The 27,788-nt window shown below is 37.9% G+C and overlaps 1 protein-coding gene across 2 annotated transcripts in view; it reads right to left on the reverse strand.

Moving 5' to 3' along the window:
- Positions 1-2,750: 2,750 nt before the first annotated feature.
- Positions 2,751-27,788, reverse strand: part of GOLIM4 (golgi integral membrane protein 4) — a 113,255-nt gene continuing 88,217 nt past the window's right edge. The window contains exons 6-16 of one of the 2 annotated variants that reach the window (XM_063442615.1): positions 26,875-26,957; positions 25,204-25,287; positions 23,302-23,472; positions 20,075-20,437; positions 10,557-10,792; positions 10,384-10,463; positions 7,784-7,896; positions 6,621-6,782; positions 6,068-6,136; positions 4,317-4,391; positions 2,751-3,146 (exon numbers count right to left, since the gene is read on the reverse strand). In XM_063442615.1, coding sequence (XP_063298685.1) covers positions 3,006-3,146; positions 4,317-4,391; positions 6,068-6,136; positions 6,621-6,782; positions 7,784-7,896; positions 10,384-10,463; positions 10,557-10,792; positions 20,075-20,437; positions 23,302-23,472; positions 25,204-25,287; positions 26,875-26,957 — 1,577 coding nt within the window. In that variant the 3' untranslated portion in view covers positions 2,751-3,005. The remainder of the gene's footprint in view (positions 3,147-4,316; positions 4,392-6,067; positions 6,137-6,620; positions 6,783-7,783; positions 7,897-10,383; positions 10,464-10,556; positions 10,793-20,074; positions 20,438-23,301; positions 23,473-25,203; positions 25,288-26,874; positions 26,958-27,788) is intronic. The other variant, XM_063442616.1, reaches the window with a different exon arrangement.

Consider the following 27,788-nt stretch of genomic DNA (forward strand, 5'->3'; position numbering starts at 1 on the left):
CACCTCTTAACAGAATGGATAGGGCGGACTACTAAAATACATTTGTAAACTCTATTAGTACTAGAACTATTCAAAGAGCAGTCATTTATCTTTAGAACGTGTATAGAATTACCGAGTTGTGTAGCGTTACAAGAGTTCATGAATTTTGCTTAAGTAAGGTATTTAGAAAGAAAGAAAGAAAGAAAAAAGTATAAGGAATATTTCCCATCATACTTCATTCAGGGAAAGTACATATTTTAATAACATTTTCACACAGTATGTCTTTCTACGTAACAGTAAAAACATCCAAGTACTGGCATGTATTATGTGACATTATATGAATCCAACTGACTTATGCTGCTGGCTATTATTTTTGGCAGCTGGTACATGGCTTCCTTCTCAGCCTGTCTACTTGTGTCATGTCCCTTTTAGAGCATCATTTCACATAGCAGCCAATGTGACAGATAAATCAAAAAGCAGTTTGATGGTCAGAATAAACAAAATGTTGAGTTGGAATGGTAATTAGTCCACGTAACATCAACACTGAAGCCATGAATTTCTTCCAGCCTCCCACATAATTTGTACAATCATGATAAAACATTAGGGGGGGCGACGCAAGTATTGTTCGCATGGTGGGAATAGATGAAGAATACTAAAATCTGATTTAAAAAATAAAAAAATAAAAACCCTGTGGGTTTTATTAAGTTCACGATTCAGAAAATGGCTTCATGTTTGAGTAAAGGTCTTCATAACCCCTATTCAATGCAGCATCCCTTACTGGTAAGAAGCAAAATCTATGGTGCAAGAGGGTTCGGATGTTTAGCATCTTATATGTACTATTTCTCGTTAGGAATACACCCATTGAAAGGCTGAGAACATAAACTGATGCTCTTGGTCTATCATCAGCCTCCTGGGTAACATTCTTTAACTGCACTGCATAGAGCAACGGAAGCAGTTAGGAGAGGTGTCGGATCACCAACTTTAAGGTTAAACTGTTGCTAAACTGTTTAATCTCTGAAAGAAAGAAGGAACCCACATACTGGTGCCCCCATAACAAATTAAATAAATGATTGTATAGCTGGGAGTGTACCTTTAAAAGAGGCTTAAACACTAAGCAAAGCCCCAGTTACAGTGTTAGGAGTTCAGCTGTAATATGGAATCACAACACAGAGCAACAGGAATAAGTACAGGAGGCAGCTGTTGTTCGCATAATATCTGGCTAAAAAAAGCACAGACAAAATGTATTATAACACTACTAGCTAGTCTCAGTCTAGTCACATTCATACACTTAACCTATAAGAAAGCACAGTCACAAAGCTGCTGTAATTCATCTGAATGTATTCAGCATACCGGGAATTTATTACCGTGTTATTAAGGCCAACAATTTTGGGTATACGTGAACGATTTAATCAGTCTGTAATGTTATAATGCTGACAAAGGAAAACCTCCATTTCATGGTGGGCAAAGAATGAAACGCTATGGCTAGACTGCATCTTCCAACAGCCATAAATGCCTATGCTAGATGAACTGAGTCAGCACTTTACGCAGTTATGAGATAATGCTAAATCTGGCCACACCGTTATCTTGATAGGAAATTATTGTTTAAATACCTAGAAAGAAGATCCCCAAAAGCAATTTGTCTAGAACTACATTCGTACCTTCATTTACATGAAAACCGTTTATGAACTATGAGTTATCGACAGTACTATTTAAAATGCTTGCAGTGTTGTACAAGCATGTAAGATTCAAGGTAAAATAATATTTTATGACAATTGACCCTTTAAGATTGCCTCATGTGATGTAAAAAGGTCCTTTAGCTAGAAATGAATTATTTAGGAATCCCTACGTGGGTGTTTTGCACATGTGTACAGAGGCATGATAGTACAATGCTACAAGCAATCAAGAAATACAATCAAGTGCATGACATTACGTTGCATCTTCCGTCTTGCAATTTTTTATGTTTAATAGACAGGTAGCACTGGAATACATATCCATAATGTACTAATTTCTAATCATTAGACGAACACTACCATAAAGCTCGCCATGATATTTATTTTATTTAAAGGCATTTCCACAAATACTGCCAAATTATTTTTGTATAATATGGAGATAATACCATGAAAACCATTTGGAAATCTGTCATATATTGTTAAAATTATACAAATGCTTAAATGGCTATTTTTAAAACCACAATATAGTCTTTGTCTCAAGTATGGAACGTCTCAGAACCTCCAGACTAGTATTGCAAATGACATGCCACCCAATTTATTTTGCAATTATTCTGAGTGCATCAGTAGTGAGCGGTGGGTTTCATTTTAGAAAATGACCAAATTGTTACTAAAATGTTTCGAGGTGCAAAAGTAAGCTTTCAAGGCACAGTCCTTTTGTCATGAAATTTACAAAAGAGAGAGGTTAGGGAACATTGATATTTGCACTTACATACAAAAGGTTACTATTCTTTAACAAAAATGTGACTCTTCTGTCTATTTGTCTTTATTAGCACTGTGTAATTTACAAAGGCTCTCTGCATGTGATTACTGACTGTTGTGGGAAGCAAAGAAGAAATGCCTTTTTAAGAGAAGCATGTAAATGTAAATACTGGAGATTTTATAAATAATAAATAAAGAAGACATCAGGACCATCACTAAATCAATAGAGCAAGGATTAGAAAATCCAAGCTCTGTCAATCTACCTTTGTGACAAGGTAAAAGGTTGCCGCTCTGGAAATCAAAGGAAGAACAGCAAGAGTGAGGCAATGCTCAGCACCACTATACAGTACAACTGTGCTTTATTTTAGATCGGCGATCATCTTTAGCTCAACAGTAAATATCTTTTAAAACATCCTATCCATAATTATTGCATAAAGTCTAACGTTAATAAAATAAGCATTATTTAATAAAATACAGATTTTTTTTTTATATATATAAAATTTCTCATCTGTTCTGATGGAAACAAATACAAAAGGAATAAGATAGAAAAAGGCAAACTTGGAATTTCGGACATTTTATGGGTTTGTTTTAATGTGGTCACATTTCAGCTCTCTGGTTGTTTTTACCCCCGTCCTCTTCTTCCTCCCCCTCTTCTTCATATTCGTCTTCATTTCTTTCTCTGTGCTCCCCGTGTGGGGCTTCCTGCTCTCTTTCCGCACCAATATGCTTGTGCACAATCTTGCAAGAAATTAAGTAAAATGAGACAACAATGAGAAAATAAAGTATGGTTTATCAACATTTGTGGACAATCATACTATGGAAAAGCTTTATATGAAATTAGAACTTCTAGTGGATATATTAAAATAAATTACCCTAAAGTGAAGATTTATTGTACATTTGGTATGATGGAAACTGTGCTTTATTGGTTGAACTTGATACCATTCTTAAAGAGTACTACAAACTTATTTAGATCAACAATACATGAGAGAATAAAAGGCATTCATGCAAGCTGAATGCAGAGTACATTTGTTAGACATCTTTCCCTTTGTCTTGAGCATGGGTCCTCAAACTCCGGCCCCCCAGATGTTGATGAACTACAACTCCCATGATTCTCTGGCTATCTATGTAATTCAAAGAATCATGGGAGTTGTAGTTCAGCAACATCTGGGGGGCCGGAGTTTGAGGACCCATGGTCTTGAGGATAAAAAAAAGTTTCTAAAGAAAGTTTTATTTCCCCCAACAGTTCTTTATTTTCTTCTTTTTTAATTCAGTTTAGTTATTTACCTTTATAAAATATCCTGCTATTTAAAAAAAAAAAAAAATAATAATAATAAAAGTTTTATCTTTTTTTTCTATTTTCAACCTTCTGCATCCCATAGATGTCAGACTAAATGGAATAAAAGAAAGGAATGCACCCCCAAGAGTTGATAACCTCTTTTAAGGAAACCCCTGCTTATTGAAATAACAACCATATGTGACATCTGCAAGGTATAAAGAGCCTAAGGTTTTCACTACTGCTCATGAGTAAATCCTGCCAGCATGGTGACTCCCAGGAGTGAGGAAGTTCAAATAAGTGATGAAATGAGGTTACTGGATTTCGATCTCTCAGTATGCTGCTCGTGTCAGGGAACAAACAGCTATATTTTATTAGAAATCTCTTTGCCGTTAACTGAGCTCAGGTTAACTGGTGCGTGTCAGCATTTTAGAATGTCTGATATAATAGTTATATAGAAATCATTTCAGTGTATAATGGGACACTTCACTGGTTCAGATCACTATCATGCCGATAAGAACAATATTGAATTCTACACAATCTTCACATCACATAAATAATTCCATGATCTCTCCAGAGCCAACAGCTAGCACAGTACAATGGAAAACTGCAAACCTCATCTGTGCAATACTTACATTTTCATCATGCTCCCCATAAGGTTCCTCGCCATTTTGTTCCCTTTTTCTTTCTTCTGTAAGGTCTTCTTGAACCTAACAATGTATGGATATATGTAAAATAAAATCACTCTTATTTTTTTTTTATTTTTTTTTAACTGCAAACGATGAATGCAATAAAGGTGGATTAAAGTATATTCATTTTATTTTACTGCAAGAATAGAGAAAATAAAAATTCTCATATGTCAATTTACATGTAAATTTGTTTGAGCAGGTTCCTCTTCACTTCTTTCCCATATGTCTAAATTCACTTTAAGATATACAAACTAGAAGTTGGTCCTTCCTTTGTATGTATATATTCAACTCCTTTATTTATTCTGGTTTATATGTCACAAGGGTAAGGGAACCCCTTGTTGGTGAATTGCTGTGATATTTATTGATAGTAAGTGCCTATCTCTACATTATTCTGCATTCTCCAAGAGATGGCTGTGACTGGAGGGTTCCGCTGGCTCAGAGCACATGCGCATGCTTCTAGCTGGCGAGGGAAACGTGGGAAGAATTTGTAGGGGTTTAGTTTAGTTTTTTTTATATAACAACCCCCCCCCCCAAAAAAAAAAAAAAAAAAACAGTTTTAAGGGAGGTGGGAGAAACGCAGAGTGGGAGTGAGAGGTGGGCATAGCATCCATTTGCGAGAATCTTTGAACGCTGAGGACAAATTTAGAATATGCACAGAATTGAAATTAGACCGCATATTAAAGACTGCATTACTCTGAATGCCCAGTGTTTCAAGCAGAAACTCTGCACATCCAGACTCCTACCACCATGACCACTTAAAATCACAGACGTGGTCATGGTGACTGCAGTAACCCTTTAGCAACTTAATGTATTATAATAACATTGTAATAAAATAGAAACTGCCAACCATACAATTGTGGGTGACAGGTATACATTCAATAATATTTAAAGTTATATTAGAACTTATGGTAGAAAAGATTTTACAAAATGTGTAAGTGTGCAGCAAAGGAAAAAAAAAAAAAGAGGTTTTCCTTTCTATACTCCAACTATTCCCCTCTTCTCTATATCAATCAAGAAAATAAAATCATTTATCAGTCTGAGATACCATTACTGGTTGGAGAGTTCTATAAATGTGCCAAAGTGATAGGAAAAAAAAAGAAAAAAAAAAGGACAAAATCAATACAGTGTACAGACTCTGCTGTACAAAAAAAATAAAAAATATAAAGAATGAGAACGTGGTGAACAAACAGTAAACTTGTATTTTGAGATATGTTTTCTAGATGGGATTTGTGATTGGAAGCACAGTTCCATAAGCAATCAATTTTCATGTCCTTAGTAACCTCAACTAAACCATTTGTAAGGAACCCAGTCGTGAAATTAGTCACAATCATTGGACACCAAGAGAAAAAAAATGAGTTTATCTTTCACAATTCATCTTCAGGGTCTCTACATGTTTTGACCACTTGAACATGAAGTGTATCCATGTATGTAAATAAATGGACCTGAGGGTGGTAAATATATTGGATGGGCAAGTGCTTGTGAAGTAAAAATATTAAAAACAACAAGTATAATATATCACATTACACTCCTAAATGCATGGACTAATAAATACTTTCTGACCTCTCTTAAAAGGTGTACATAGTGCATTTCACAGAGTCCGGGATGCTATGTGAATGTATGTATGTATGTATGTATGTATGTATGTATGTATGTATGTATGTAACTAAAACACACACACACACACACTATGCACACACCTCTTCTTCCAATTCTTCTTGGTACTGTTCATCAATATTATCTTCCTGTTGATCTGGGTTACCTGCCATCTAAAAAGAAGAAAAAAATGCTGTAAGAAGCTTGCAACACCTATTTAAAGGTGGTATAATTGTCAACTCTACGAAACTACAAACAGTGCAGAGCACACACATTTAAAGTTATACACATGTATTTTTCACATCTGTTTGGAACCTGGAATGCTAAAACAGGATATATAACGAGTGTTACGTGTATTTATTGCTACTAAACAGAAATCATGTTCCATTGTGTAATTGTCTGAGCCTGGAAAAACAGGAGAATTTCATTAAAATAATTATATCATATTGTGGCAAAAAGATTGTTAGCCATTTGCTTTGCAACTGAAGCATAACAATTTGTGCTCTATGAAAGCATTTGCTGTGCTGGCTGGGAAAGCATACTGATAAAGCCCGTGGCTTTTCAGCATTTGTAAAAGACTCTGTGTTTTGTGGAGTACTTCTGCCTCCAAGTGACATATCCTGGCAGTTTATTCACTGTGCTGATGGAATTCCTTACCACTAAATGCTCTTGTCCTTCTGGCTGGCCCTGATGTTGCAGCCTGTGCTGTTCATTTTCATCTGGCAGATTCTCTTCTCGCTCCTGTTCCGCCTCTTCAAATTCATCCTCACCTTGATTATTTGGATCATCTGCAGGGTTAACGTCTTCTGCAGGAGCCTTCTAGGTGTGCATAAATCATGTTACATCCCATTAGAAAAGCAATGGTTACATAATGTCTATTGTCACTTCTATTAAATACTAGCTATGGCTGCCAACTTATGGCATGCCAGCTGTTGTCGATAACATTTCCTCTGAGACTGGCTGAGCCTTATGGGAGACTTAGTCCATGACAGCTACAGGTTAGCCATCACGGCCTCTATCGTCTTTTCATTTTGGTTCTTTTTTTTTTTTTTTTCTTTTTGATTAAATGGATTATTTTATGCTATGCCATTACATTTATTTTAGGAACAACGGATAATAAAAATGAATACTAGTTTATCCAGTGACTAATAGTAGATGACACCATTGTATAAAAATAACCATAGAGTTAATTAACGCAATACTCCTATTTGGTTTACAAATATAGAACACTCTTCACTTCCCTATGACAAGTTGTTGTTTTTTTACCTCTTTTGAGACACATGTGATTTATGGATATTTCCTTTGTCTTGCGCGAGAAAAAGCAACTTTCATTTAGTTGCATACCTACGAGTTCACTTTGATATTGGGAATCTCACCCTTTTTCTCAAAGCTCGTAAGTCATCCTGATTCTCTAACCAAACATTTGGCCTCAGTGAGCACACTGAATCAATCTCTTAAAAACAATGCAGAGAGGGAGAGAGAAAAAACAAAAACCCAAGCTCACCTGTAAGTGTAAAATGATATATTATGGATCGATGCAGCCTGCGAGTTAATAGCCAAATTTACACATGCTACAAACACCCTTATAAAGGAGAGTAAACTTTTAATGCTAATCAATAAAGAAAATGTAAATACTTCATTAGATCGCCAGCCATTGTATCAAGCATTTCAATTAGACGTGTTGGGTAATTTATTTAAAGTGCAGCAACGAAATCCTTCAGTTGTAATAGAGTCGTTGTAATGTACTTAATTTAATTACTCCGCCAATTGTCCACAAAATCTATTACTGCTTAGTTGTTATCTCAACAGATCATACGTACCCCTTGCTGCTCTCTACTGTGAGCTTGCTGAGCCAGGCCCTGCTCCTCATTCCCATCATTTGCAGCTAGATCAACGTCTTCAGCTTCATCATGGTGGTTATCCCTATCGTATGCTAGAATGAAATGTCAGGTGTTAAGGATCCAGCATCAAAACTGCACCTGAAAAGCTATGTGTGATTCATCTCATAAAAGGAAAATGTATAAGGCCATTCTTTTTTTCTTGGTCTGATGTTTTAAGAAGGCTGATTTTTTTTTTTTTGTGTGGGGTCTGTAATAGATGTAAGAAAGGATTACCTAAAAAAAAAGATCCAACTATTACAATGTCTATACTGCTTTATGATCACGTCAGTGACCTTGCATGTAGCCCTTGCTGTCACGAGAGGTACAAAATGTACAAATCACCTTTTTTTTTTTATGGAAGATTAGCTTGCGACTGATTTAGTGTGCACTTCACAGGTTTAATAATGGAACCATCCATCCTCTGTGTAGCTGAATCACTGTGAGAGTCATTTTATTGGGACACATTTTCAAACAAAGTCAACATCAATGAACAGGAAGCTTGGTAATGTAATACTGTAAGCAATATGATCCCATTTATAAGAACATGCCCTCCTTGTATTAGAAATATATATAATTACCCACTTTTGGGTCCATAACATAACTCATATATTTAAAAAAAAAAAAAATGCTTCAAATTTGCTTTACATTTAGGTGTATATATTTTTGCAACGGCAGTTAGTAAAAAGGTTCTAAAAACCATAGGTATTATGACTCCATTTGTTAGCTGGCATTGCAGTTTCATGGACAAAAAAAAAAAAAAAAGTATTTTTACTGGCGGAAATGCTACGCCAACTGAGGCCAGGCGTAAGGTTTCACGAGGCAATTACACGAGCACAATTAACCCTTTCATTGGCACAGAAATGGCAGTGTGATATGCTGTTCTACCTTGTGGCACTAAAAATTAAATGAAAATAGGCATATAAACAATAGAAACCTAAAAGGCTCTCTTCATAATACAATAACAGAATAGTGAGTTACAAAAAAAATAAACAAGAGGTTTAGTGAGTTGCTTCTTCACTTCCTGTACCCTGTGGCTTGGAGGCTGAAGAGCAATATACATGAGATGCCCAGTCTCCTAAGTCCTATTACAATGAAGGGCCAGAAGAGGCCTAGGCTGGAATACCCAAAATTTGTAGGCTTTTTTTTTTTTTTTTTTTTTTTTTAAAGGCCCAATAACATCCCATGAGATACCCAGTCTTCTGGGCGCAACAACTTCTACTTTTGATTTGAAATCTTGTTTGCTCAATCCTATTTTTTAAGCCCTAACAAAAGGCCAAATAAAAAGGTAAAAAATTGCAACCTCAGAAAACAGTTTACAAAAAGACCTCTACAAAAGAAAAGTTCTGGTGAGTGGTTTTGTCACTTTATCTACCCTTTGGGGGTACACTGATCAGTGATTGTTTGGCTTTAATTGCAATGCAATGTGTCCCTGGTGTATATTAATAAAGAAGAAAATATTTTTTTTTGTAATGGCTACCAAAATCCTATTGCACTATACAGAGCAATAGAGGTGTGATGATTCCCGTTTATTGCTTGTTTTGCATTGCCGGACATGGATAGAAATCTACAGTGCTACATTTGTAACTTCAGGACACAATTCCATGCTTCACTGTAAATAATTAAACAAACAAAACCATTCATTTATAAAACAAATCAGATAAATATTAATTTGCAAGGACTAACTAATGTTCTTGGTCTTTGGGATCCTTATTGATGAAATATCCTTATTGATTAAATAAAATAACAGATTATACGCTGTAGACTAATATGTCGTGCTATAAATATTAGAAAATATTCAGTTTCACATGAGCTATTTAAAAAACAAACAAAAAAAAAACGTTCAACAGAAAAGGAGGAAGGTGGCACAGGGTGGAAAATGTACGAGTTTCATAAGTGTGATAAAACCTGTGACGTGATGATGGTAAGCCATAATTATAAAATGTATTAAGTTTAGCATTTAAGTGAAGAAGTCTTATATGCTAAAGCAATAAATGACCCGGTTAAAATTAACAAATAAAACCAGAGACAAAGTAACAAATGTGTGGCAGTTTAGCATCTAAATTTGTGTATGCATAGAATGTTTAGTAAGGTAAGGCAATACTATTTTCTTGACCACACATCATTCCACTGTGTTAATATGCACTCATAATGATATTGAAATATTTCAGTACACCCTACAGTTGTATTTAAGTTGTGCGAAAATATGTAAATTTCACTAAAAGGTTCACAACAGGTTCTACTACACTTGTCTTAAAATGAAATATTCCCAACTAGAAGCAATATAAAGTAAACTCAACAGGGCCAAGCCTAGCTCACTATGTAGACCCAAGTTCTAACCTAACTGGCCGGAGTTTTAACAACAAAACACATTAGATTACAGTCAAAGCCTAATGACTGCACTGAAAATGAAAGATACCGGATATAGGTTTGTACAGGGGATGTGTACTTTGACAATAAAACACGGACAAGATCAAACAAAATTAGAAATGGTCAACAAACAAATTGATTTTTCGGTTATCTTTATTTTTAAGGGTTCATACCTCCACCTTCTTCCTGCATGTGTTGTCCTTCTTCCCCTTGTACAATATCCTGGTCCATGTTGTCATACTGTGCTTGCTTTCTACAAGAATTGTGGAAATCAATTCATATTAATGTAATAGTGTACTTGATAAAACAATTTTTTAACAAAACAACCAAAGATGTAATTGAATACCTAATCTTTTCTACAAGCTGTTCTTTAAATGTATTCTGCCGTTGCAGCTCCAGGTCCTGTTCACGCATTTTTTGCTGCCGCAGCATGTGTTCTTGTAGTCTGTGTTGATGCAGGGATTCTTGCTGTTGTCTCAGTTGCCTGGCTCTCTCCTCATGCTGGGCTGCTAACTGCTGCTGTTCTAATTGCTCCTCGTAGGCAGATTTGAATTTATTTTGAGGCTTCACGGTTTGAGAAATCTGTCCCACAAGAATAAAAAACAAAAAACAGAACAAAACGACAAGCATAGTCAAAAGTTTCCAGAAATCCAATGTGAAAGAAATCTCTCGCTTGCTAAACTGTATAACTGCTACATATATTGGCAGCTGTGTTAGAAAAACAATAGCCATGACAAATCTAAAAAGCAGTGCTTGATTATGTACTAAATTAATTATAAATTGGACAAGCGAGAAAAAAACAGAACAAAAAGATAAATATATATATATATATAAATATAAAAGACTTAAAGCGGCACTGTCATGCCGAACTTACCTTTCCTCAATCTCTTCCTCTTCTCCCCCTCTCTCGGGATCTGTTATTCTTTTCTTCCTGTCTTCTTTAGTTTTCTTTAAAATCATAAGACAAAGTAGGGACTCTTTGTCTTATAATACAGAAAATAGGGCGCCACTTATCACCATGTATGAAAAAACTGGATATAGTTACCCTCCAGCGAATGGGTAGGGAAATTCATGTGGAGAATGCTCATATGGAAAATACAAAGGAGAACATCATAGTGCAAAACTATTTAATATATAAGTATTTAAAAACACATAAATCAAAACACTCACAAACGGTGTGGCACAATTGAGACAATCAATATGTGCAAAGATGCTGTTGCCTTAAATAGGCTAAGAATCTCCGGTCTGGCAGTCTGTGGAGGTCCGTTCGAAATTCTACAGCCAATAATGGCTTAGTTGATTCACCATCCGCTGCTTCAGATATCCGGGTTGGTAGCTGCTCGACGCGTTTCGTCTCTTCTCGTTCAGACTTTCTCAAGAGCGTATCCATCTTCTTCCTGGTTCGGTGTTTAAATATGCCGGCCGGCGTCTTAATTGTGCAGTTGCGCATGCGCGACCGGGCGCCAGGTTGATGACATACCATCAGCTGACTTCCGTCGCGCATGTGCGTTCCACCTTGGAACGCATACAACTGAAGCTTTCTTATTCTAAGCATCAGGGGCAACACTCGAACCCAATAAATTAGGATGGAGTGTGTCCCGGTGCTACAATATATCGGCTGTGCATATATAGATCAGAACATGGAAAAAAGGGTGGAAGAGAGGGAAAAAGGTTTGTGTGCATGTAAATATCATATGCACAACCAACATATTACCCCAAATAGACCATATAAGAAAAAATAAATAAAAAATAATAGTAGAAAATAGTAAAAGATGTATATCATCAATTGTGAGAACATTAATTTAGAGGATATGGTATTTTAGCTTATAAGACTTTAAAGTGACAGTATCTAAGGAGCACAATTTATAATGGCATAATTTTAAACGGCATAATTTTAAAAATCATAAAAAAGGCATAATTTTATAAAAAACAGTTAAAAAATAATAAACTACATTTTACATAATACATTTTCAAATAACGTATTTTAAATAAAAATGCAATCATTATATCAATTTATACAAAAAGTAACTTAGACTAGACAATGTTGGAACTTGGACTAGACAATATTAAAAATCCATAATTCTTTAAAAACCATGTAGTTTAGCTCAATATAGGACACAAAGGAAAATTTATTTAAAATTTAAGATTTAAAATTTAAATTGCAGGAAGGAAGGAAAAGACAAAAGATTAGTATTAGTATTAAAGAATACAGTCATAAAAGCATTAAAATACATTCGCATTTATGCAATAGAGAGAACATCTCGGTGGAATTAGTCCATAAACACTAAAATGTCTAAGTCAGTATTAAGACCGTCTGGAACAGAAGTTTTTAATTTATAAATCCATTCTGTTTCTTTCATCGCTAGACATTTTTCTATGTCTCCCCCCTTCCAATGGGGGCTGACCCGATCAATACCAATACAACTAAAATTTTCCATTTTAAAATCTTTACAATTGTTGCAGTGTCTTGGTACACTGTGTTTTATACTTTTCCTTCTAATTCCACCAAAGTGTTCCAACAGCCTAATGTGCAGTGTCCTTATTGTGCGGCCTATATATTGTATCCCACATTTGCACTGTAACAAGTAAATTACACATTTGCTTTGACAATTTATAAAATGTTTGATATGAAAAGACTCTCCAGTGGTGTTACTTTTAAAATCTAGTGTCTTATATGGTTGGGATTTACAAGTGCTGCACCTGCCACACTTGTAAAATCCTTTTGGTTTTTCGTTCATAAAATTATTCGAGCTATCCTGCTCTTTATCTTTCTTAATTTCCGGTAAGACACTAGGAGCTAAAATTGATTTCAAATTATCTGGTTTTCTATATATTATTCGAGGCCTTTTAGGTAAAACTTTTTTTAAAAATTCATCTTGATTTAAAATAGGCCAATATTTTCTAATAGTCTTTTCGATTAGGTGTGCTTTATTATTATACTTAGTTATAAAGGCTGTATTAAAATCCTTGTTACCTTCCTTTTTCTTTTTTCTTTTTAAGAGGTCCTTTCTATTGTATCTTTCTACTTTTTCTTGAGACTCATAAATAAGGTTGGTTGGATAATTCCTATTCTTAAATTTTTTATTTAAAATCTCAACCTGGTTTTCAAAATCATCTCTTCCTGTGCAGTTTCTGTATATTCTCATTTGTTGTCCCTTGGGTATATTTCTTAGCCAATTAGGATGATGGCAACTTGAAAATTCAATAAAACTGTTGCCATCAGTAGGTTTAAAAAAGGCTTTACTTTGTACTTGTCAAGACGGACAAGTACAAAGTAAAGCCTTTTTTAAACCTACTGATGGCAACAGTTTTATTGAATTTTCAAGTTGCCATCATCCTAATTGGCTAAGAAATATACCCAAGGGACAACAAATGAGAATATACAGAAACTGCACAGGAAGAGATGATTTTGAAAACCAGGTTGAGATTTTAAATAAAAAATTTAAGAATAGGAATTATCCAACCAACCTTATTTATGAGTCTCAAGAAAAAGTAGAAAGATACAATAGAAAGGACCTCTTAAAAAGAAAAAAGAAAAAGGAAGGTAACAAGGATTTTAATACAGCCTTTATAACTAAGTATATTAATAAAGCACACCTAATCGAAAAGACTATTAGAAAATATTGGCCTATTTTAAATCAAGATGAATTTTTAAAAAAAGTTTTACCTAAAAGGCCTCGAATAATATATAGAAAACCAGATAATTTGAAATCAATTTTAGCTCCTAGTGTCTTACCGGAAATTAAGAAAGATAAAGAGCAGGATAGCTCGAATAATTTTATGAACGAAAAACCAAAAGGATTTTACAAGTGTGGCAGGTGCAGCACTTGTAAATCCCAACCATATAAGACACTAGATTTTAAAAGTAACACCACAGGAGAGTCTTTTCATATCAAACATTTTATAAATTGTCAAAGCAAATGTGTAATTTACTTGTTACAGTGCAAATGTGGGATACAATATATAGGCCGCACAATAAGGACACTGCACATTAGGCTGTTGGAACACTTTGGTGGAATTAGAAGGAAAAGTATAAAACACAGTGTACCAAGACACTGCAACAATTGTAAAGATTTTAAAATGGAAAATTTTAGTTGTATTGGTATTGATCGGGTCAGCCCCCATTGGAGGGGGGGAGACATAGAAAAATGTCTAGCGATGAAAGAAACAGAATGGATTTATAAATTAAAAACTTCTGTTCCAGACGGTCTTAATACTGACTTAGACATTTTAGTGTTTATGGACTAATTCCACCGAGATGTTCTCTCTATTGCATAAATGCGAATGTATTTTAATGCTTTTATGACTGTATTCTTTAATACTAATACTAATCTTTTGTCTTTTCCTTCCTTCCTGCAATTTAAATTTTAAATCTTAAATTTTAAATAAATTTTCCTTTGTGTCCTATATTGAGCTAAACTACATGGTTTTTAAAGAATTATGGATTTTTAATATTGTCTAGTCCAAGTTCCAACATTGTCTAGTCTAAGTTACTTTTTGTATAAATTGATATAATGATTGCATTTTTATTTAAAATACGTTATTTGAAAATGTATTATGTAAAATGTAGTTTATTATTTTTTAACTATGTTTTTTATAAAATTATGCCTTTTTTATGATTTTTAAAATTATGCCGTTTAAAATTATGCCATTATAAATTGTGCTCCTTAGATACTGTCACTTTAAAGTCTTATAAGCTAAAATACCATATCCTCTAAATTAATGTTCTCACAATTGATGATATACATCTTTTACTATTTTCTACTATTATTTTTTATTTATTTTTTCTTATATGGTCTATTTGGGGTAATATGTTGGTTGTGCATATGATATTTACATGCACACAAACCTTTTTCCCTCTCTTCCACCCTTTTTTCCATGTTCTGATCTATATATGCACAGCCGATATATTGTAGCACCGGGACACACTCCATCCTAATTTATTGGGTTCGAGTGTTGCCCCTGATGCTTAGAATAAGAAAGCTTCAGTTGTATGCGTTCCAAGGTGGAACGCACATGCGCGACGGAAGTCAGCTGATGGTATGTCATCAACCTGGCGCCCGGTCGCGCATGCGCAACTGCACAATTAAGACGCCGGCCGGCATATTTAAACACCGAACCAGGAAGAAGATGGATACGCTCTTGAGAAAGTCTGAACGAGAAGAGACGAAACGCGTCGAGCAGCTACCAACCCGGATATCTGAAGCAGCGGATGGTGAATCAACTAAGCCATTATTGGCTGTAGAATTTCAAACGGACCTCCACAGACTGCCAGACCGGAGATTCTTAGCCTATTTAAGGCAACAGCATCTTTGCACATATTGATTGTCTCAATTGTGCCACACCGTTTGTGAGTGTTTTGATTTATGTGTTTTTAAATACTTATATATTAAATAGTTTTGCACGATGATGTTCTCCTTTGTATTTTCCATATGAGCATTCTCCACATGAATTTCCCTACCCATTCGCTGGAGGGTAACTATATCCAGTTTTTTCATACATGGTGATAAGTGGCGCCCTATTTTCTGTATTGTATACAGCTTTTTGTTGCACTTTTGGTTAAGGGACACAGGGAGTGCTTCCCTATATATAGTGGCTGGCCTGCACTAAATTGATAACCAGTTTGTCTCACTATCTACTTTTTGGTTTATACTCTTTGTCTTATGGAGGATTCCTCCGCTTGACCAGCTCTGACCAGCGGAGGAGCAAAGTGTGCTTCATTTCCGCTGGTCAGAGCAATTTTCCCATGATCCCTAGCTTTCCTCCCTGTTCCCACAATGCTTCCTGTCAGTATTGCCGAAAGTCCTGTCACTTAGGATGCAATTCGGCAGTTTTGCCGGCGTTCTGTCTAACAGAATGAGAAGCGTTTCTTCATTGGTGTTAGGATGCAATTCGGTACTTTGTTCGGATCGGAATTTCATTCTAATGAATGAAACTCCGATCCTATTCATTGCCGCGGCTGCATCTTGCAGCCGCTTAGTAGATAACTCCCTAATTCCCACGGTATCAGGGAGCTATCTACTAAAAGCTGAATTGGTCTTTCAGCCAAATTTACTAACACTAAGTAAAAATGACTTGGTATTAGTAAATAATATGCCCCCTACTCGCTATACCGCGAGTAGGGGCATGTCTAGTAAGCAGTGAGCAGCCTGTGGCTGCACACTGTAAAAAAAATAAAATAAATAATAATATTGCCCCCCACCCCTAAACGCCGGGTGGGGACCGTAAAGTAAAATAAGGGAGGGAGACCTACTGTCCTCTCCCCGGCCCCCACCCCTGGCCGGCGGGTGGGGGCATAAAGGTAATAAGGGGGGGGACCTACTGTCCTCCCCCCCCCCCGGCCCCCACCCCTGGGCGGCGGGTGGGGGCCATAATAGTAGTAGGGGGGGGGGACCTACTGTCCTCCACCCCGGCCGGCGGGTGGGGGCCATAATGGTAATAGGGGGGGGGACCTACTGTCCTTCCCCCCCGGCCCCCACCCCTGGGCGGCGGGTGGGGGCCATAATAGTAATAAGGGGGGGGGGACCTACTGTCCTCCCCTCCCCCGGCCCCCACCCCTGGGCGGCGGGTGGGGGCACTAAGTAAATTCCCCCCCCAATCAAGGTGACTAGGGGTCCCCAAGCCCCTAGTCACCCACCCAAATAAAAAATGCCCCTACCTACTCCCCTCACCCTAAAAAATAGTGAGGGGGGAATAAAATTGCTAACCTGTAAAGTAAAATTAAACTTACCATTCGACGTCTTCTTTTTTCTAAAATCTTCATTTTTCAGCCCCAAAAAAGGCCAAATAAAAAACCATCATAGCCGTCGAACTAAAAATAACATAAAAAACCCGAGCGCAAAAAAAAAAAACCCGACGAAAAAGAAAAAACCAGAGCGCACAAAAAAATAATCCATCTTCACCCATGGAGGGCTCCACGCAGACTGAGCTCCGCAGGGCGGGGCAAGGTTTATAAAGCCTTGCCCCGCCCTGCAATTAGCCTAAGAACACTCTGATTGGTGGGTTTAAGCCAATCAGAGTGCTCTGTGTCATTTTACAAGCGTGGGAAAGTTCTTTGGAATTTTCCCACGCTTGTAAAATGACACAGAGCACTGTGATTGGATGGCTTGAAATCCATCCAATCACAGTGCTCTGTGTCATTTTACAAGCGTGGGAAAATTCCAAAGAACTTTCCCACGCTTGTAAAATGACAAAGAGCACTGTGATTGGATGGCTTGAAATCCATCCAATCACAGTGCTCTGTGTCATTTTACAAGCGTGGGAAAATTCCAAAGAACTTTACCACGCTTGTAAAATGACACAGAGCACTGTGATTGGATGGATTTCAAGCCATCCAATCACAGTGCTCTGTGTCATTTTACAAGCGTGGGAAAATTCCAAAGAACTTTCCCACGCTAGTAAAATGACAAAGAGCACTCTGATTGGCTTAAACCCACCAATCAGAGTGTTCTTAGCCTAGCCTTGCCCCGCCCTGCGGAGCTCAGTCTGCGCGGAGCCCTCCATGGGTGAAGATGGATTATTTTTTTGTGCGCTCTGGTTTTTTTTTTTGCGCTCTGGTTTTTTATTTTATTTTTAGTTCGACGGCTATGATGGTTTTTTATTTGGCCTTTTTTGGGGCTGAAAAATGAAGATTTTAGAAAAAAGAAGACGTTGAATGGTAAGTTTAATTTTACTTTACAGGTTAGCAATTTTATTCCCCCCTCACTATTTTTTAGGGTGAGGGGGGTAGGTAGGGGCATTTTTATTTGGGTGGGGGGTGGGTGACTAGGGGCTTGGGCACCCCTAGTCACCTTGATGGGGGAGGGGGAATTTACTTAGTGCCCCCACCCGCCGCGTCCACCCCCCCCATTATCGTTATGGCCCCCACCTGCCACCCAGGGGTGGGGGCCGGGGGGGGGGGAGGACAGTAGATCCCCCCCCCCTTATTACTATTATGGCCCCCACCCGCCGCCCAGGGGTGGGGGCCGGGGGGAGGACAGTAGGTCCCCCCCTATTACTATTATGGCCCCCACCCGCCGCCCAGGGGTGGGGGCCGGGGGCTGGAGGACAGTAGGCCCCCCCCTTATTACTATTATGGCCCCCACCCGCCGCCCAGGGGTGGGGGCCGGGGGGTGGAGGACAGTAGGTCCCCCCCCCTTATTACTATTATGGCCCCCACCTGCCGCCCAGGGGTGGGGGCCGGGGGGGAGGACAGTAGGTCCCCCCCATTACTATTATGGCCCCCACCCGCCGCCCAGGGGTGGGGGCCGGGGGGTGGAGGACAGTAGGTCCCCCCCCCTTAATACTATTATGGCCCCCACCCGCCGCCCAGGGGTGGGGGCCGGGGGGGAGGACAGTAGGTCCCCCCCCCCATTACTATTATGGCCCCCACCCGCCGCCCAGGGTTGGGGGCCGGGGGGTGGAGGACAGTAGGTCCCCCCCCCTTATTACTATTATGGCCCCCACCCGCCGCCCAGGGGTGGGGGCCGGGGGGTGGAGGACAGTTGGTCCCCCCCCCCCCTTATTACTATTATGGCCCCCACCCGCCGCCCAGGGGTGGGGGCCTGAGGGGAGGACAGTAGGTCCCCCCTCATTCCCATTATGGCCCCCTCTCGCCGTCCAGGGGTGGGTGCCGGCGGGGGAGGACAGTAGGTCCCCCGTCCCCCCCCCCTTATTACCCTTTTATTTTTATTTTTTTTTACAGTGAGCAGCCACAGGCTGCTCACTGTTTAGTGGACATGCCCCTACTCGCGATATAGCGAGTAGGGGCATTGGGGAGATTTTAATCTCCCTTGTGCTATTATGGGGGTCATATTGACCCCCATAGAGTGAGGGGGGGACCTGGGGGGCTTATGAAGTGGTGGGGAGCACTGCTCCCTGCCGCTTCTATAGTTACATATTACAAGGAGGGAGCTGCAAGCCGGTAGCTCCCTCCTTGTAATAAACCGAACAAACACACGAACACTGATACTCAGTGTTAGTTTGTTCATCTGATTTTTTTCTATTCATTCATTTGTCTGTCTGATGAATGAATGGGTGAAATTCCCGTTCGCATGTCCAGATGTTTCACTGGGCATGTGCGGGAATCTCACAGTATATCTAGTGTGGGCAGATGACGTGTCCCATAGGGACTTCACCTACCCACACAAAGATGGCGGCGCCCTGAATATAGATCGGGGCAGAAAATAAAGAATAAAAAATAGGTAATGTGGGGGCTTAGGGGCATTTGGGGGTAACTAGGGGGTCGATTGGATGTAGTTGAGGCGGGAGGGGGGTTAAAAAAAAACAGAATTCGGCATGACAGTGCCGCTTTAAAACTAAAATATAGCAATTTTCAAGTTATTCAGAAAAGTTACAAAGGGACCGAATAGAAATGTAAATATATATAAGCAAACATATGCATTCCCAGGTCATTGGTTACTTTTATACATTTGTCTGTGTCTTTCTGACATCAGTGCTGAAAACATGAATTCCTGAGCACTCATTTCAGAAGGATGATCTGAGATATAGAGCGGTTTCATTTTTACTTGGCAGATTTTCTCTTCATTACACATATATACTTTGTTCCTATAAGTGTCAACAATTCATACTGGCTGGCTGCTTGCTATATCTGTACAATTCTCACGGCTTATGTGGATAACATTAAACAAACAGAAGGCAAGCTGACTTGACCAAGAACATCTTTAAGATCTTCTAACTTACATTTTCAATTAGAACCAGAGTGTTAATACAAACAAGTTTATGTAATGTAGCATCATGGGTGTGAAACTTTGCTTAATGAGACCCCAATGTATTTTAAATTATTTTGCTACCTGTTAGGTCTATTTTATGGTCTTTGGTCTATACAGGAAAACCCGTAATGGCCCTAACTACTCAATTCCATACCGCTGCTGCGTGATTGTGCTCCTGCATCATGTTGGTCTCTTCTTCCCTTTGTTCTTCCTCATTGCCTTCCACTCTCTGCTCTTCTTCTGAGTGTCTCTGTTCAGGTTCTTCCTGTATTTGGTCCTGATCCTCAACCAAACGTTCTGGTTTTCCAACCTGTTCCATTTCTTCCTCCTCCATTTCTTTCTTGTGTTCCTCCTCTAATTCCACCGCATGTTCAGTCGGTGGTTCCACCTCTTTCTCTGGCCTCATATTCTCCACTGACTTTTCAAGAAAAGATTTTCCTCTAGTTGAAACTATGACTTCTTCATTAGAAACTCTGATATCTGGGTTTTGATCTTCTTCATGGGTTCGGACATTTGTCTGCAGAAAACAGGATGCAGACAATTAATTTATAAAACAATAATGCTGTATTCTGACATCGTACACTATACATATTTCGGTTAATATTACCACTATTTAGTTATATGCGAGTAGATTTAAAAATAAATTACTACGTTAAATATATACACAACTCAATACTTGGTCATACACAAATACACACACACACATATATAAAGGGGACACTATGGGCACCATAACTACTTAACAGCAATTAAGTAGTTTCTGTGCCAGGGCGATTGCCTTAGGTGGCAAACCATTAATAAATGGTTTAAATCACAAAGTTTGCTAAAACGGCACCCAATCACTATGCCCTTTTCATTTCCTATGCAGGTCTGAGATTTCAAATCAGGAAAGTGTGTGTATTATAATTTTTTTTTTTTTTTACTAATTTTTCTCAATGGTGAACTACTGACATGCAGAGAGTGTGCATGGGCCTCCTCACACCATAACAACTCACAGTGTTTCACAGGAAAATAATGCCTTCTTTAGCATGTGGAAACATTTATGAATTGGGATACAGGGAGTAGTAGTTTGAGCGAGGTGAATCAGATTTTTGAACTTGTTACATGACAACTTCATGTCACAACCGGTACAAGCATCAACTAGAAAGGATGTTTGTCTAGATATGGTTATAACAAACAATGTTGATATTTTGACCAGCATTCAAGTAGGGGAGCACAATATGGTATCTTTTGAAATTAACTCAAAAAAGCAAATGCACATGTGGTATACTAAAACCTCTAACTCTAAAATGACAATTTCAACAAGATAAGGGCAGCTTTACAATATATCGACTGGCAAACTATTTAGTGAAAATACGGAGGATAAATGGAATATATTCGAACAAATATTAGAACAGTATATTAGAACGGTAATCAGTATGTACCATTGGATAATAAACATAAACAAATTGAAATCACTGTGGCTTAATGGGAAAGTAAACCATAAAAATAATATGGCATTTGAATTAGAGAAATCAGAGGCATTCTATACAAGATATAAGGAGGAAATCCCACACCTTGTCAGACTTCCTCCATTATATTCATATTGTGTTCATACAGCACAGCCCTCATCTTTGCTAAACAATCCTACTTTTCCGCTCTTGTTAGTTCATGTTCACGCAATCCCAGGCACCTCTTAAATACCGTCAACTCTCTCAAGCCACTCCCCAAACTAATCTTTCAGCCGATAGCCTTGCATGCTACTTTACCGTCACGATTGAACAGCTAAGGAAAGGGTTCTTCCCCCCTTCACTCTAATGAGACTGCTCTTACAAGTTACAAATTACCTAAATCACAGTTAAATCCAAAGGCCACTACTTCATACTATTTTTTCTTGACCTCTCTGCTGCCTTTTACACTGTTGATCATGACGTCCTTGTCCAAACTCTTCAATCCCTCAGGCTCTGTGACACTGTCTTCTCGTGCTTCTCCTATCTCTCCCAACGTTCGTTCAGCATCTCCTTTTGCAATGACACCTCCTCCTCTCACCCAGTCTTGGTTGGAGTCCCCCAAGGATCTGCTCTTGGTCCCCTTCTAGTCTTTCTTTATACTGCCTCTCTTGGCAAACTCATTAACTTCTAACATCTGTATGCCGACGACACTCCAATATATCTCTCCTCCCCTGATCTCTCCCCCACGGTCCTACAACGTGTCACTGCTTGCCTTTCTTCAATCTCTGACTGGATGTTCTCCCGCTTTCTAAAACTCAATCTCTCTAAAACTGAGCTTCTATTTTTCTCCCCTCATAATGCTGATTCTCCTCCTTCGCTTTCCCTGCAAGTTGATGGTACTGGCATCAGTCCGTCCTTGCAAGCTCGTTGCCTTGGTGTTATCTTTGATCCTGGCCTCACCTTTGCACTTCATATCCAGAATGTTGCTAAAACCTGTCGATTCCGATACCTTGCCCCTCTGTCGATCCGTACAATGGTTTCCTGTATCCTATAGGTGTCAATTCAAAATACTAATCCTTACATATAAAGCTTTAACCAACTCTACCCCTCTTACATTTCTTCAGTGATTAATAGATTTACCCCTTCTCGGTCTCTCCGCTGCTCGCACCCTTACTGCTAACTTGCGCTTGCAGGACTTCTCGTGGGTGGCTCCCTTTCTTTGGAACAACCTTCCTACCCCCATCAGACTCTCCCCTAGTCTTCAATTGTTTAAAAAGTCCCTCAAAACACATCTGTTCAGAAATTCTAATGGACTCACAGAGTAACGTATCTATACCTATCCATATCGGTCTCTCGCTCTTCTAAAGAGCCACACTACACTCTCCAGTTATGCTACATTTCCACCTTGTTGGTGGCTGTCACCCTTGCTGCCCTGTTGTGTATTTGTACCCCACCTCCTCTAGACTGTAAGCTTGTTTGAGCAGGGCCCTCATCTATCTATTGTTCCTGTATAATTTATTGTAAATGTCCCCCCCCTTTCATAATATTATAAAGCGCTGCATGATTAGTTGACGCTATATAAAAAACAATAAAATAATATAAGGAAGGCAATAGGACATGCAAAAAGGTGATTAGACTGGCAAAACTAGAAAATGAGAAAGTGATAGCCAGAGAGAAAAACCAACCACAAATATTTTTTGTCCTAGTTACAAAAAGTGGAACACTACTAAATCGAAATGCGTAAAATTAAGTGAACACGTAGTTCTCTGGAAAATATCTAATACCTGGTATAGAATAAATGTACAAGTGTTTGTTGAATTGTGGATCAGTGGGTGTCCTACACACAATTCACATTTTCAGCCAAGGAGCTTGAGGATTGTCTAAATTCATTATGGTAGAATAATGGATAACAATAACATTAGTAACATATTAAACATATTTTGTGGTTTACCTGCTCCAATTCATTATTAACCCCTTTGGCATTTAGTTGTACAGACTGCTTGTGGGCTGTCTCAGTCGGTGGGCTAGCATGTTCAGTCATCGTAGTGTTCTTTTCATTCTGTCGTAGGCTTGACATTTTATTAAGAGCTTCTTTCAACTGTATAAACTCTTCTACCTGACTCTGAAAAGTGAAAAACGTATAGGAGCAGTAATCTTAGCATTTTTACACAAACTTTGTCTAGGAAGAACACATGGTCACTCTTGCAAAAAAAAAAAAAAAAACATAGAAAAAAAAATATATATATTCAAAACAAATTAAAATTGCTGCAACAGGAGAAATGAAAAAAAGGATGAGAAATGCATGAGGTCTGCTGACAGATGAGATTTTTTTTACTTTCCGACAGAGAACCAATGGAACAACTGTCAAAAGGATTTCTTGATTTAGGATTTATAGGAAATAAATTAAAGTCATGTAATCCAGAGGCCTGAAGCAGAGAACGTAAAATCTTCTTCAAATCTTGTCAGATTGCAAATTGACAAACAGTCAAAGGGTGACAACTATTTTTTTTTTTTCTTTTCTAGGATTCAGGACATGGATGAGCAGCAGGTCATAAAAACCTCAGAGACAAACAAATAAACATGATACATATTTCAAAAGCTACTAGCTTTAAATAGAAAGGTAACAAATCAAAACCAGTGAGTTATAATCCCTTTAACAGTTATTCCAACTTGGAAGGAAGAAAAAAAATGTTAAAGAAAAGTGCAGGCAAGTTAAATTAATATTTTTTTAAGTATTTTTTTTTTTTTACTAGAGAACCGCAATAGATAACATGCTGCATCTTACTTAGAACATTAGCAAGCAACAATTTATTACCATGAGACAAAAACTTGTGATTTTTAGGTTCTGTGTAAGGTGCCTATAACACATTGGGAAAATGGTACATGTTGCTTCTCATTGTGACTGAGAGGACTCTGTAAATACATGGTTTCCAGAGAACCTCTTACATTCCCTCATCTCTTTCTAGACTTCAATTTGTAACCTGCTCAAGATACGTTTGGGCTCTTCAATCTTGGAACAGCTAGCAATATATTCTATATTAAGACAGATATATTTGCATATAGACCTTGCCAGTTGTTTTAGACAAAATGCATTTGAAGATTTTATGCTTTAACTTTAGTTTGCTACAACAAATTTTCTATTTTTTAAATAGACTGAGCAGTTTGGACATTTTCTTTGAATTATGATTTTGCGCCATTAGCCTTGTTTAATGTATTTAATAACAGCTTCAGGAGACAGCATTACATGTAAGAAACTGTATCAATAAGTATACATAGGAGCACCCGACTAGACACTGTATGGCAACATTGTATTTATTTTATCTCTGGCCCACTTGGTCCCAATAATGATTTGGATAATAAACGTTCCAGGCCAAAAAGTTTGGGTAGGATTAAAAGAGCTGCATTTCAGCTACAAAGCTGCATTAAGACTATCCCTAAAAAAGACTTGACAATTTCCCCAGATAGACTGAGTATTAACTTCAGAATTATCTGTTTGTAATGTACACCTAACTTTATTTCTGAAGGCATTGCATGAAGTTCCATCACAGCTTTCTACAGTATTGACCAAATCAGGGGATGCTGCTTGCATTGGAATTCAGTTGGGGGAAGATTTATCAAAACTCACATAAATCATTGAGATTGAATGGAAGATAGAAAACACTATATCTTGTCTATCTTGTCTCTTAGCGGTTAGGGTTTTAAATAGCTCCCTTTCACCGACGCAAAGAATCTTAAAGCTCAGATCCCACGAGTTAGAGTAAAAACAGGTTGCCACATGCAAGTAGAAGGCACTGTAATTTAACGGAAGAAAACAAGAGTAGTTAAGATGCAAGGAGGGTGTCTTTCTTCTGACCTGTGCAGCTGCCAGTGCACTCTTGTGGCTGTCCAAGTTCAGTACAACTTGTTCATGTTGAGAGAGCAAGTTCTTATGCTGTTGCTACATTAAAAGGAGAACGCTTGCATTATGTACTTTGTAGCATAATAAGACATGAACAAATAATGCACTGGGAGATAGGAAATCCTCACTTTATAAATATGTAACTTGGCACACATTGAACAGACTTAATCCCACAGCATTCAACATCACACAGTTTGCAGGAAATAAAAAAAAGCTACAGACTCTTCTTGACCTCTAGCATCCCAGAAATCAATAATGACATTAAAAAATATAATAAATGAAGTAGTTGATGTTATTAAAGGAAACAGTTGAGAGCCACTCGTGAATATCTGCTTTAAAAACAAGCTTGTTCCACAATTGCTGGCTAACCTTGGGAAGGTATATAGATTCAAATATGTAAAGCGAAAAAGAACGTCATGGGGAAATATCGTTCATGTCAGGTGCAGTGCGAGAGAAAGGCTTTAATTGCTCTAGAGATGATTTTTTTAGATTATGACCCACTAAGCCTTTCAAATCAGCCCTCAGAAGCCAGTGTCTCTACTGTACCCTGGGCCTACATCAGTCACTAAAAATATGGACACATGGTAATGAAGGAAAAACAGGCAGCTTAAATTATGCACCTCCCCCGGAAGATTTGGTAACCCCATAAATAGCATGACAGCAATTTAATAATAATAATGCTCTAGAACAGCAGTTTGCTAGTGCCTTTCTTAATGACTGCAAACCAGCAAGATGTTTAGCTTATCCCTGTATGAATGAAGGGCAGTCAGTAGAAATAAATTAACAATACTAGGTCCGGTAGTACAACAAATTCTGGTCTATTTAATTGCAGCCTTCAAAGTCTAGATTTCAGAAGGACTATATCTAGTTATGACAAATACAAAAAAAAAAACAAGTCCTGTGCTCAAACTCCCATCACTCCTGGGTGGCAGCAACTACCATAGTACACATCAGCTAAAATACATACAGTAAAAACCAAAGAAAAACCTGCGCTCTTCCCAAATCACTATGCATATTTAAACAAACTGAGGTTATTTAGTTTCTCCAGTGGCCATTAGAGAATTTAGCACATTTTTAGCCCACCTGGTGGGCTGAAGTCTCTCATGGCCATTGGAGAAACTAATTAACCCCTATTTGTTTCACCCCTTAAGGACCAAACTTCTGGAATAAAAGGGAATCATGATATGTCACACATGTCATGTGTCCTTAAGGGGTTAAATATGTATAGGGATTTGGGAAGAGCGCAGGCAACTTTTTTCTTTGGTTTTTACTATATCTAGTTATTATATCAAAACATGCACCCTCAGATTAACAGGAATTGATTTAGTGGTATTTTCACAGACAGTAATGGCAAATTACCGTATCAACGAGGAGGTTTGAGAAGCATGAACAAACATATTTGCTTAATTTTTGCATTAGTAAATATAGCCATTAGCACTGATTTAGCAGCATAGTATCATTTTCCAAACACCAACATTAAAAAAAATACTATTATGGAAGATCTAAAACTATTTAACCCTTGTCACTGAAGCAGAAGCTCTTGTATACATTCCGGACAAGGCCTTCCCAGTGATATACGGATTACAAGGTAGTGATGGAACCTTTAGGTAGGTCAGAGGGTTTTACCTTGACATCTTGAAGCTGAATATGAACATCTTGATGGGCTTTTCGGAGCTGTTTATTTTCTTCACGCAAGTTATAAACATTTTCTGTTTAATACAGAGAAAGAAAACAGATAGTTTAGTCACTGCATATTTGTTTTGTAACAATATATACTACACACACACACACACACACAACCATATATTAATTGCTTGCCTTTGCATATAAAGCACTTAGTTGAAAACTAAAGTCAAAGGCTAAGAGATATAAGGAACATGAAGGAAATGCCCTGTGGGCTCTCATTTAAAGGATTTGGTCTGCATTTTTGCTTAATTTTATTATATGGCCACAAGGGTAGCAGACACAGAAAACAATGGTTTTAATATCTAAATGCCAGTACTGAAACTTGAAGGCATGCCTCAGACTGTAGGTCGCTCCAATGGAAAAGCTAGCTTTGCAAGATTTCCAAATTTGTATACAAAAAATAGAATTAAAAAATGTTGCCCTGACTGTTTCATTACACATGGGAGGAACAGGTCCTGCGTAAATCTTTGTTAATATTATGTTTCATAGCACCATGCCATACATAAAGTACCCACGAACAAACATAAAATAAAATAATTTCCACAGCCTGCTCAAAACCAACATGTTTGTGGTCTTAATTAAGTTCTAATAATAAATAAAACCTTCTTTATATATCATAGAAATAAAAATATAAATAAAAGAACAGCTATGCCTAAAACTATGGAATTAGTGCCATTTAACAAACATTACTTGGTTTCTATTGCATCTACCAACAATACAGAAAAAACATATATACTGAATTACCTTACTGTGATTGTTTATACAGTAAGACTGCGAGGTCCACCATGTTTTCCTGGACTTATACATACCTCCCAACTAGCTGTACAGTCTTGCTTTTTGGACTTCTGCCCAAC

This window comes from Pelobates fuscus, chromosome 2 (genome assembly GCF_036172605.1).
Source record: "Pelobates fuscus isolate aPelFus1 chromosome 2, aPelFus1.pri, whole genome shotgun sequence".
NCBI lineage: Eukaryota > Metazoa > Chordata > Amphibia > Anura > Pelobatidae > Pelobates > Pelobates fuscus.